A 12,657-nucleotide genomic window follows, 5' to 3' on the forward strand; every position below is an offset into this window, starting at 1 on the left:
GATTGTCAGAATTGAAAATTTACCTCAGTAAGAAGACAATTTTAGGTTTATTAGAGTATCCCGTATCTTAGAGTGATCCACACTATTCAGAGCTTTATATGTTTATATACAGCGTTGGAAGAAATAATAGAACCGTCATAAAATTTATTTTCTTATGTGTCTTGTTTTCTTTGTCAAAACTCTATTTTTTTTTTAACTGGATGGGTTATTATCAAAACACTATTCCAATGAATAAAAAAATTATGCTTTGTATTGTTTAAAGTAAATTAAATATAAAAACAAAGGCATTTCTTTTCGTTCCCCTGGAAGATAAAATAGAAACGATAATCTTCATAATAGAAAATATCAAGTTATTGTACAAGGTACATACCAGTTTTTGTTTTCAACAAATATTTGAATTAGTATTTAGAGAGAAAGCTTAATCCTGACACTTTAGCTGTAATAAAATTAAAATGGGTTATAAGAAATGAACTAAGCATGCTTTGGTTTCAATGTTTATGTTGATTTATTGTACATTAATCTCTATAGAAACTTCGTCTAGCTTTCGTTTTGTCACAAGTACCCATATCTATTAAATTTAGTCTTAAATTTTATTGTTTATATGAAAGGAAATGTTTTTTAAGTCAGTCAAGATTTTTCGTTCGTAAATGCGATACTGTTAGAAATTGTTTGGCAACTGCTTCAAAATTTTACGTTAACTGTGCATCGACCAGCTGCGTTTGCAACGAACACTGTAGACGACACGGTAGGAGACAGGGACACGGGAAGACCAATCTGGATTGGACCACAATCAAATTCACCGTTTTTTAAGAGATCGTTTAAAGGACATGAGTCAGGCATCGTCGAGTGGGTTCGGTATGAACCGCAACCGTTATTACAATCCTGTCTCGAAAATACAATCGCTAATCCATAATCTGGATGCGGAATTGGTACACCTATGTAAGCAGTGTTCGGTGCCAAAGCCGCTGACCAGTTACAATTACAACAACTCCACGACATCTGGAACGGGAGGAAGTAGTGGGCCCAGTGCGTACTCCTCACACGGGGTTATGGGCACTCACCGTTACTCTGATAGCATCAATAATCTCTTGGCCCGCGCCAAATCCACCGGTTCGACTCAAAGTCAACGGAGCTCCACGTTACCGCCGGAAGCGAATAAGCGGCAGCTGAGAAACTTGTATAGGACACGGGTAATCGATGCTTATCGCAATAGACGGATATTCACAGTCTATGGTAACTATCACACGGTCAGGCGGGCTCTGATGCGGCGCGGCTGGTTGGAAAAGCTGCCGCCGACGCGTCATGCCAAGCTACAGACTATGTCGGAGGACTCATTGCTGGAGCATGCGCGTCGTGGCAATGACTATGAAGCAGTTATCATCTCCAAGATGATCAATCACTTTCCGGCCTTCTTCATTTGGCAGGGTAAGGGTCAAAAGGATCTCTGTGCCGAGGTTCTGCCGTTCCGGAATCGCGTTAGACGCAGTCAATTTCTGGATTTCTCGACCAAAGTGGGTCTGGTTGGGTGTGCCGAGCAGGAACGCTGGTTTCGCGAGGATGGCGTCTGCGGCATGAGTTATCCACGTTTCTATCGCTTGGGTGGAAACAGTGTGGAGGAGCGTATGGCCTTCATTGAAGACTATCAACACACTCAGGCTCGTTCCCTATTGCGCTATATTAGGGAGCGTCGTATATCCGAAATGATTGATCCAGAAAACGGTGCAGTCCAAAGCACCACCTTGGACTTTGCTCTGAGCAAGGTTAAGAAAATGATTCGCCACGCCGAGCACTATTCTCTGGATGATGCCAGGATCAAGCCTCCCACACCTGCCGAAATAGTGGAGAATCAAACATTTATGGTACAGTCATCAGATATTCTGAAGAATAATGCCAAATTCAAGGTCACCGAGAAGGTTATGACAGAATACGCCCGTTTGGCAGCTCAATATATCGATCAGGTTGAGACACTACGCCCCGATTTCCGCTGGGATGGGTGTAGAAATTTGTGGATACTGAAACCAGGCTATCAATCGCGTGGCATTGGAATTGTCATACGAAGTTCCCTAGATGACATTCTGGCATGGACGTCGAACAATCAAATTAAGAAATATATTGTTCAGAAGTACATAGGTGAGACTCCTCTTCCCCAAATCTTCTAGCCATCCTTCGATCTCTCTAACTGTATCCCTTTTCAGAACGTCCCCTTCTCGTCTATCGCACTAAATTCGATATACGTCAGTATATGCTGATAACCATTGGCGAATCTCAGGTGACTATTTGGACGTATCGTGATTGCTATCTCCGGTTCAGCTCGCAGGAGTTCACAATGGACGATCTGAGGGAATCCATACACTTGACCAACAATTCAGTGCAGAAGCGTTACAAGAACAAATTGAATCGTGACTCGCGATTGCCTAAGCACAACATGTGGTCATTGGATCAATTTAAATGCCATCTACGTCATGTGAATGCACCAGACGACACATGGTCAAAGATCTACAGTGGTTTCAAACAGAATTTAGTGGCCGTGGTGATGGCGAGTTTGGATGAAACTGAATTGGTGCAAAACGCATTCGAATTATACGGATGTGACTTTATGCTGGATGAGCACTATAATCCCATATTGATAGAGATTAACTCGACACCAGATCTATCACCATCCACAGAGGTTACATCCCGAATTTGTCCCTTGGTTCTGAAAGATGTCATTCGTGTTGTCGTGGATCGGCCCAAAAATGCCGCGGCTGGCACAGGACTCTTTGAGAAAGCCTTCGAGGTAAACTACAATATCAACAAGGGTGGTGATGCAAAGCAGCCATTGGAATTGAACGGCAAACAGATGACTCTATTTGAGACTCTACCCAAAATAAGGACCAGCACCAGGACGCGTTTCCTACGAAAAATTCTAAACAATGTGAAATCGTCAACAAATCGCAAATTCGGGGGCAAGGCTGAAAAAGAGGAGGAAGCTAAGAAACCGAAAGCTTTAAATGCCCCTAATGGAAAAAGCAAGAAAAGGGTAAGAATTAATTATGTCTAGCAAAAATAATTTACTTAGAACTATTTTTTCTAAAAAGAAAGCATCGAAAAGCTCTAATGGTTCGAAAGCAAGTTCGAGCGCACCCTCTGCACAGACTTCCATCCATAATGTGGGACCAAAGACGATCCTAAACTCAACTACACGTGAAAATCTGGCCTTGCAATATACGGCCCCCAAGTAATAGGCCCAGATAAAAACGGAATGGTTAGAGTTTGTATTGGCTGACCAATCCGCAGACAGTTAAAAAATCCCTTTGTTTCAAGTTCAACCACATTTGGCGACGATTGTATTACTCACCCACACGCATATCAGCGGACCCATATCATTCATAGTCGCACCAATTTATAATAGATTTCAATTTATTGAACAGCAAAATCAATATTGTCAGATTGCTCATACAAATATTGAATAAATTCGATAGTAACAATAATTAACAACAAAAATATATATCTAAAATGTTTTCTCTCTTCATATGAACTGATCGTAAATATGGGAGATATTAAATATAAATAATTAAATACAATTATTCAATTTAATTTAATATTTAAAGAACTTTTTTTCAAGTTTTTTAATATTTAAATATATATGTGATATGCTAGCTAAATGATATTATTTATATATCTAGATTATTTTTACAGAGACTAAGTATATCAGTGAATATTAACTTTTAATGTAAATCGAAGCGCCAAATCATATTTTTATTTTATTTTTAGAAAATTATTCATACTAAAAGTGGCTTGGATATTAATAAAATAAAATAAAATAAATAAATAAAATATATTGACTAACTTGTAGTTAGCCTTAATCAAATGACAAATTAGCATTGTAAGTTCAAGTACTTTAAAAACTATTTACAAATTTTTAAAAATTGTAATTGTGATATTTTATAAGTGAATGTTTGGAGAATATAGAAACAGAATTAAGCAAATAGTTTCTTAACGTTTTTGAATGATTCTTTAAATATTAATCTTAGTTCATTTTTTTTTTATAATTATATACTGTTATTTTGAAGCTTTTCTATTCAGAAGAGTATATACAGGCGACTTTAGTTATTTCGAATTTTTAGGTACGCCTTAAATAAAATTTGAAGTAGTAAATGGATCGAAACTTTTAGAGAAAATAAATAAAATGTTGAGCATTGATATTTTTTTCCAAACTACTGAGTTTTTCATCCAATTTAATCATTGTCCAAGTCTAGATATATTTTATATATACTTAACAATTACTGAGAGCTTAATTGCATTATATAATAAAAATTTGAAAATTTCTTTGGTTCGAATTAAGTAGAATCGCCTGTTAGTTGTGGATGTTCAAAGAAAATGTAAATTTGTTAATATTCAAAATACAAAAAACGTTTGCAATTTGAACGTGCCCAGGGTGGCATTTACGAGGAGTGCCCTTCTGATGTGCCTTAGTATAAGGGGATGACATTGACTTTAATAACTAAAATTAATCAAAACTTGAATCAACAACTAAAAAATCTAGAACATAATCCCTAAAACCGAATCTGTTGAGTTAAATCAAAGTAGTATTTAAACCAAGAAATAATCACATTTTGCCACCAGTCATCAACCTTCATTCTGATTCCAATGATATACTCTCTCCGCTTCTAAGCTAATCACATGGATGACGCTGATCCTAGAGGCAGTGCTGTTGGTGCTGGCGGTGGCACCGTTAGCAAGGAATTTGTCAACTTATTGGCTAAGGCAGTGCGAGGACTCATGACTTGAGCCTGAGTCAATTGCAGTTCGCTGGTGACCTGCTTTAAGGCACTTACAATGGGTTCACCTCGATGGAGAGCTTGAACGGATATGCTGATGGGCAGACGTGGTCCGTTGGATTTGCGACCAAATGTTTTGCCAATCGCATGCATGCTGGCTGTGCTCTCGATCTCCGATTTGGTGCGGATGAAACGACGTGGATTAAGTGTCGGAGCGGGTATATTTTTTTGTTTACCGTTGGCTGTACAGGAGCTATTGGAGGTGCTGGTGGTAACGGAAACGTTTCGTAAACTACGCCACTTGCGTTCACTGATGACGGGAGCTGTAGCCGGAGCACTTAGTGTCTCCGGTTTCTCCAAAGTGTTCTCATTGCCACTGGTGCTGTAGTTTTTGATTAGAATTTTAAATTTCTTCTCTGTGTGTTCTGCCTGCTGACCAATGGAGGAGCTACTCAGGCGGGGACCACAACTGCGTTGGCGTTTGGGAGGTAAAGCCGTGTTTGAAGTCGCTGATGATGATAGCTCCCCGCCAGAAGGTGGAATTCGTTTATGTGAGGCACTTAACAATTGGGTAATGGAACGTCCAGCTTGCTTCAATATATATGGATACCCTGGAGGAGGAGGTGCTGCAACTGTAGATGGCGGTTTCATGGAGCTCACCAAAGATGACTGTTGATTACTAAGACTACTGCGACTGCTATTCAATGGTTCCACCATATATTTCTCCATATACTCAGTTGCATTGAAAGTGGGCATGGCTCGGTGTATTCGGGATATTGTTGTTGAGGGTAAAATGGCTGAACGTTGGCGAAAGACACTGCTGGTGGCCAGGCTCCGTTCTCTGCGTTGCTGCTGATAATAGTAATGGTTATGACCATGATTGACCTTATGCAACATTTGCTTGCCCTTGACAAACAAATTTAGACCCATGTAGGCGGGAGTGGGAGGCACCACCTGGCGATAGGCTAACTCAAAATTACCCATTTCCGATTTGGGATCCGTACGCCGATCTATAACCACTAGAAAATAGAAAATAAATTGCCAATCTTTAATGTTTTACTTGTAAACTCAATCTCCCTTACCTTTTACCACATCCTCCAAACACTGCGGACACATGCGTGCCGTCACACTTGTTGTGGCTCCTAAATCTGGACTGGAATTGATCTCAATCAACCAGGGATAAAAGTTCTCACATATCATAAAGTCGGCCCCAAATAACTCAAAGGTATTCGGCCTTCGATCCATATTCTCCTGCGATGCTAACATACAACCAACTATCGCTTTGCGCATCCCGGGAAATATCCGTTCTAGCCACATGTTGTATTTGCCTATTTGCCGCAGATAAGCCTGGAATGAGTAGCAATCCCACATGTTCTCACTGGGCAATCGTTTATCTCGTTTCCCATTCGTGTATTTCTTTTGTATGGCATAGTTGGTGAGATGCACGGACTCGTGATGATTGCTCAGACTGTATTCCTGTGAACTGAAACGCAAGTAGCTCTCGCGATAGAACCAAACTACCAATGGCTGGAGAAAAATTGCATACTTCAGGTGAGAAAAGGCAAGCAAATGATATAATGATATTACCTGTGTATTCGTTATGAGAAACCATTGGCGTATATCGAATTTGGTTTGAAACAATATGAGCGGTCTTTCTGCAAAAATTAACCACAAAAATATATTTATAACTGTCTTTATTTTTGATTTTATAGTGAAATATTCGAATGGTAGTGTAAGGTCACAGGATTATGTTTTGTAAAATGTAAGGACTGACTAGTGTGTGCCAAGAAAATTTGATCCTACTCTTCTTATTTTCTATAAAGCTCTTGTCGTAGAATAACCTAAATGGCTTAGGATCCATCTCAAACTACTTCTGTTGGACATGAGATTGTTGAGATTTTGGTTGGTTCTTATTAAAAAAATATAGAGCCCAACATATGTATGAGTTGCCTTGTGATAGGAGCTGCTTAAGATAAGAAATAAATAAATTTACATATCACATACTAACATAACAATTTGTAATACCACTTATTAGAAAAAAGAAGCACATTGATTGGTTGAATGATGTTTCTTCTATCCAAGCCAATGATGAAAAAGGATCAGTCATTTTCAAGATATTCAAAAAATGTAACATTAAGTTTTTTAAGGTATATTTAAGGATGTCGTGACTATTTCAACGATACAGTTTTTTAGTTTAATTTTTAAAATTTTGTCACACTGTGCAATCTGTTTTGGTTTTCTTAAGATTTTCACATAAAAATGTTAACATAAAATTCAATATATATTTGTAAGCTACGGAAAACTTATAAGGTAAAACATAAAATTATTAACCAACTAAAAAATTTTCAAAAACTACAAATTTTTTTTAAAGTTTTAAATCCTTATTTTACTGCAAAGTAGATTTAAAATAAATTAAGATTGTTAATTTTAGTAAGTAGGTTTGTTTTATCAACATTAGTCCGAATTACTCTTTAAAATTTATTTTCCAATGAATATCTTAAAATTGAAAAAAAAGGGTTGAAAATATTGCCTACTTTCTTGCGCATCGCCTAATTATGCTTTTTACCATAAAGAATTTTTGCATGGGAATTAACTGGGATGAGTTCTTAATGAAGGCAGGATAGTTTGCCTGTTAAAAATATAACAGATTTAGATGTACGAATTCGGTAGAAAATGTTTTATTTGTTTATGTGAGGTCCATTTATTCAAAGGCTGATTAACTCTAGCCTAACTTATATAATAATCAAACTTAAGAGACACCACTTTTCGGCCAGATAGCATGTGAATACTTATTAAGGCCAAAATAAATGGTTATTGTAAACATTTGAGGTAAGATTGAAAATCAATTGGCCAACTTGTTGCACCGACTGAACTAACATACCAAGTAATAACCGTAAAACAAATTATAAATGCTGCCAGCCAGCCAGCCAAATAGCAGCGATTGCGTTTTTAGGCCAAATATTGCACATATGTACATACATATGTATGTCTGCGGGTAAGTAAGTATGTAATATGTAAAGTACATATGCATAAACATATTGAATATATGTGTGTTTCCTTGAATGGATATATGCGTGGCGTGCAGACACCACAACTGACGTTTTGAGCTTCCGAAATGGGCTACTAGAGTTGGCATCATATGTAAGAAGGAAGAACAAAATATACAAAATATCAACTGGAACAGTGGCGGCGGCCTGATTTGTGACCTAGTTCTTGATATGTTTGTTTGTAGCGTTTATGCCCAGAAACTTGAGACTGCACTACCATCAGCATAAGTAGTACACATAAAGCATAACTAAGCTTTAACTAAATGGGTGTATTGCCATTTTATGACAGCAATTGCACTCAGTTGTTTAATGAACAGACATCTAGCACAAGTTCTGTCTATATATAGGACTTACATACAATTAGTCTCTCTGTATCTACTGCAAAGTAAAGACTTAAGCCTTTTCCAAAGAACTTTTTCTTTGTTTTTCGCCCACTTGAACTTACCAATGTACTTCTGCACAACGTAACGACTTTTCGATGCTATCGACGGATTGACTACACCCAAAATTTTCTTTAAATTATCCATTAAAAGTATGCCACGACCACGACATTTGTTTGCCGGCTTAACAATCCACAAATTCTGATATCCATCCAAACTGTATTGGGGCCAATGGATTTTCATTTTGTCTATTAGCAAGAGGCAGGTCTTTATCATGTTCTCTAAACGCTGGCCATCGTGTTGGATGCGTCCATCCTCATTGACCAACTGATGATGCTGATAGAGAAAAGCATCCCAATCGTGTTCCCATATCTTTGGTGGATCTTCGTAGTCGATATCATTATGCTGACAGCTGTCAATATATTCAACGAGTCGCTTGTAGGCAAAGTCAATGGAGGAGTAGGGAATTTTGCCGCTCGATGAGAAAACGGCTTCGCTGCCCTGTTTATGAAATTTACAGAGCATGGCCCTTAAATAGGCCACACAAGCGGTTAACTTAAAATTATCAATAAATTCGCCCAACTCCTCGGGACTCCAAACATTATAGCAACGAGGGAAATACATTTCCGCTGTGCCGTCCTCATAGAACCAATGGAAATCTCTCAATTGATTGCATAGACCTTCTTTGGAAGTGAACGGAGCACGATGAAATTTATTGATGGTCATGCCTGGGTTTTTAGCCTGATCGATATAATCACATTTCTCCTTGCGATTCGTCCAGAGGAAATCCACTGGCATATGCTCCAGAAAACGGGACATAATATTCCTCTCACACTTCAATATATATTGACGACGAGTTTCGCCTGCTTTACGTTTGGGTAGCCGCTGTGTGAGATCTTCATAGGTCATTTGGCCAGCGGGCACAACTTTACGATGAACATCAAGTTTCTCAACCCATCCTCGAGCCAAAAGGGCATTACGCACGGAATTAAAGCAACCACGTATTGTGAAAATTTTATTCTGTTTGGCCGCCTCTTGGGCCTTGCGCCTCAATTCGTTCATCCGGTCTGTTGTTATCCAAGTACGTCGAGCCACATAGTTTGTGGGTGCACCCAGGGGTGCAATGTTCGACTTGCTTAAAGTTCTGCTTGGTAAATTTTCCTTGTTATTGTTATCCTTATTGTTATTGTTGTTGTTATTATTATCCGATAAATTTGTTTCCTTTGCAGAGGATGGCGCTAAAGGTGGAGGAGGAGGACAAGTAGATGGTAAGACTGTCACAGGTTTCCCTGCACAATTCTCAATGGCTGGAGTCAACTGAATAATCGGCACATTTAAGGGCACCAAAGTGGCCGTCGCTGGAGTTGAAGGCGGAGCCGGAGGCATTTCATCCACCGCCGTCACCACCTTCTTCTTTTGCAGTGTGGCACTGGAACATTTCAATGGCTCCTTTTGCTTTAGTTCCGCATCAGAACTATCTAACACTTTACCACGTTGTGGTTCACTACTCGGACGTGTCTGCATTTTCAATACGCTCGCTCGCCTCGAGCTTTGCCCGACGACTAATTCGCGATTGGCACTGGGCCACTGGGTGATATAGTGACTGTTAATTTTCGACTGCCTGGCAACCAGCATTGAGCCAGTTAAGTTCACAAGTTCAGTTCGAACGACTCTATTAATAGTTACATGCTCGGGCTCAAATCTATATTTATAGTCTTCACATACATATTTGTATCTGTATCTGTTGTAGCGTCGCATAGTATTGCCTAGTTCGTAGCATAAAACACGATTTTTGCACTTTTCACGTTGGGTTAGGTCGACTTGGTTGGAATGTTTGTTTTCGGTTACTAGGTGACTATACTATGTTAGTTGATAGAGTTGGGGCTACGCGTTTTTCTTCTATTTTGTGACATAAAATTGACCTTCAAATGGTAAAAAATGTTGGGATGGGCCCAAAGGAAAAAACTCATGAAATAGGTTAAACAAGAAATGAAGGATGAGCCTAGTATAGTATTATCTATAAGGGTGTCAAAGTTAGTAGTAAACATATGGATTTTTTTTACTATCAAAGGGAAATCAGAGTAGTCTTGGATATTCGTTTGGTGTTTTTTTTTTTTTTGCTGTGTAGACGAAACAAACTTCTTTAGCTTGACATGGGCATTCACGTCAGCGAGAAAGTATAATTTTGAATGGTGTTTTTGCACGGTACCAGAGAAGGTACATACATATGTTTGCTTTTTATACAGCTCCTTTCCCGTTGTCTCTCTGTCCTGGGATATCTCGTGGGTGTTGTCGTCACTGAAAAGCGCGCGCGTTGGCAGTGACGACGTCAACGACGCGATGGGGCTCTAACTTAGGCTATAGATTGCCAACGATGTTAGGCATGCGAATCAAGGACCGGAAACGGCAACGTCAGTCAGAGTGTTGTAGGCTAAGAATGGAAGAGGAAACGTATACATATATATAGAGTCTATTGGTTACATGTGTATAGTCATGTCATGATTTCTGCAATTTTCGCAATGGCGTAGCCAATAACAAGAAAAAAAGAGAAAGAAACTTTTCAATTATTTGTAAAATAATCAAGTTAAATGCTACCACAAGAAGGGATGGGATAAAGCAAAAATAAAAAGGGTTGGAAATGAAAGCGGCTTACGTCTTTTCTGTCTTCCTGATATTTGGTTCAAGGACAATTTAGCCGCAAACTTAATTTGCAGCGGTTTCTACACGAGTTGTGGCAAAGTTTTCTTCTTCTTGTTTTTTTTTGTTTTTGGCTTTCCACACGGCAACACCTCCGCAAAGATACCTTTAGGTTGTGGATCCTCAGGAGCTGGTCGTCCTTGCGTGTTGTGAAACTTTTGTCTTCCTACTCCTTAGTTATTCACATTATTTGTATTGCATTAAAAAAGAGAGTTTCACGGTATTTAGTGACTTGCGGATTTAACTTGTAAAATGTATGAGGTTGACGTTGACTTACTATATAAACTAGGACGATAATTAATTTTCGTTGGCAGAACTTAAAAGAAAAATAGTTTCGGTGGCCAGAGATAATTGTACAATTGTTCATTGTAGGCGGAGTTGTTTTAAAATTGTTTTACTCCTTGTTTTTCTGTAATTCTGCCTGTTGTTCTCTATTGAGGCCACCTACAGGGCAAAAGATGAAAGTGATATGGTTACTGACAGATTGTGGGCGTTCCTTCATGGCATTGGTTTTTGTTTGCGAAAGGAGAAACATTTTTCTTTGGAAAGTAAGAAATGTTTAAATGTAGATTTATTTATTGTACTGTTGTGTGTGGAGAATGAAAGCCTATTACCAAATTACCAGAAACTGATTGCATAATCATTGTTTTTCAAATTCCACTAACTTATTTGGTAACAATGAACGGATAAATTTTGATGAAAATGTTCAATTTGTATATATACCTTGTCCCAGTTGGTCTTTAAGTTTGTGAATAAATTATTGAATAAATTATAGTTACTTCGGCACAGCCAAAGTTTGCTATTTTGTTTTTTGAAGTTAGCAGATTATATTGTATTTGTGAATAAATTAATTTTAAAGTGTGTATGTATTTATTTTTGGAAATAGATCTATAAGGGGAAGTAACCAAGCTGAGAACCGTCGATTTAGATAAGCGATATACCAATCGAAAGGCCTTTTCGAGCGATATATATCGCCGTCAAATATCTCGAGAGTTTAGGCAGGTTGTAAAGTTTCTTTTCATTTTCAATATTGAGAAAATCTGTTATAGTTAGGCGTTTATCACATTGGGTAGTATTTATATTTTTAAAAGTATTTATATTTTTATATAAGAATTTTTTGCCTAAAACGTATAAACTAAAACTTTTTTGAAAATATAGTGTACATATTATAAAAGGTATATGTATATATATGTACATATGTACATATGTAATATATTTTAAAATGACTGACAATAGTTTTCATCTGTCTCATTCTCCTGATATAAAACCGTGGAAAGTACTGTGTTAAAATAAAGTCTTGGAATTAGTGTCTATGTTTTGTTCAAATAAATTACCTGAAGCCTACTTTGTTGAAGGTTTAAAATGGAAATAACGTTGTCAATGTAAAGCAATATACAATAAAACCTAATAATATTTAAAGTAGGACGTATATTCAATGTCCACAATGGATTTGCACTAATTTCCGACAACTCTTGTGTATGAATTTGTGAAAAACATTATAAGGGAGCTGTGCAATTCTTTATCATTCCATCTAATAATGTAATTCTCAGTTAAGTTTTAGCATTAAAGTGGTGGGATGAGTTGACAGCTTTAAAGTGGTTGACGAGCTGTGCTGTTAAGACAACTTGTTAGTTTTTGATATAGAGTCATCTATGTTTCTTTCCCAGAGCTGACTTCGAGTTACCAATTTAAAAAAGAATTAAACGAACACACAATTTCAAAACTAGAGTTTATTAATTATGTTCTATAGTTTTCTCAAATTTTTAAGCCCTT

The 12,657-nt window shown here is 37.8% G+C and overlaps 2 protein-coding genes across 3 annotated transcripts; one reads left to right on the forward strand and one right to left on the reverse strand.

Moving 5' to 3' along the window:
- Positions 1 to 547: 547 nt before the first annotated feature.
- Positions 548 to 3,487, forward strand: LOC6643959 (tubulin glycylase 3B). Of its 2 annotated transcripts, none has more exons than XM_023176780.2 (3): positions 548 to 2,130; positions 2,196 to 3,019; positions 3,082 to 3,487. In XM_023176780.2, exons 1-3 carry the CDS (start codon positions 828 to 830, stop codon positions 3,169 to 3,171), a joined length of 2,217 nt encoding a protein of 738 aa, XP_023032548.1. In that variant the 5' UTR covers positions 548 to 827; the 3' UTR covers positions 3,172 to 3,487. The 2 variants fall into 2 exon arrangements, with proteins under 2 accessions (XP_023032548.1, XP_002067073.1); XM_002067037.4 differs by having other exon boundaries at positions 550 to 2,130; positions 3,078 to 3,487.
- Positions 3,488 to 4,541: 1,054 nt separating this feature from the next.
- LOC6643960 (tubulin glycylase 3A) lies at positions 4,542 to 9,711 on the reverse strand. Its single transcript, XM_002067038.4, has 4 exons — positions 8,253 to 9,711; positions 6,348 to 6,415; positions 5,843 to 6,287; positions 4,542 to 5,779 (listed from the first exon to the last, which is right to left on the reverse strand). Exons 1-4 carry the CDS (start codon positions 9,709 to 9,711, stop codon positions 4,659 to 4,661), a joined length of 3,093 nt encoding a protein of 1,030 aa, XP_002067074.1. The 3' UTR covers positions 4,542 to 4,658.
- Positions 9,712 to 12,657: the final 2,946 nt, after the last annotated feature.

Source organism: Drosophila willistoni (genome assembly GCF_018902025.1).
Source record: "Drosophila willistoni isolate 14030-0811.24 chromosome 2R unlocalized genomic scaffold, UCI_dwil_1.1 Seg167, whole genome shotgun sequence".
Lineage (NCBI taxonomy): Eukaryota > Metazoa > Arthropoda > Insecta > Diptera > Drosophilidae > Drosophila > Drosophila willistoni.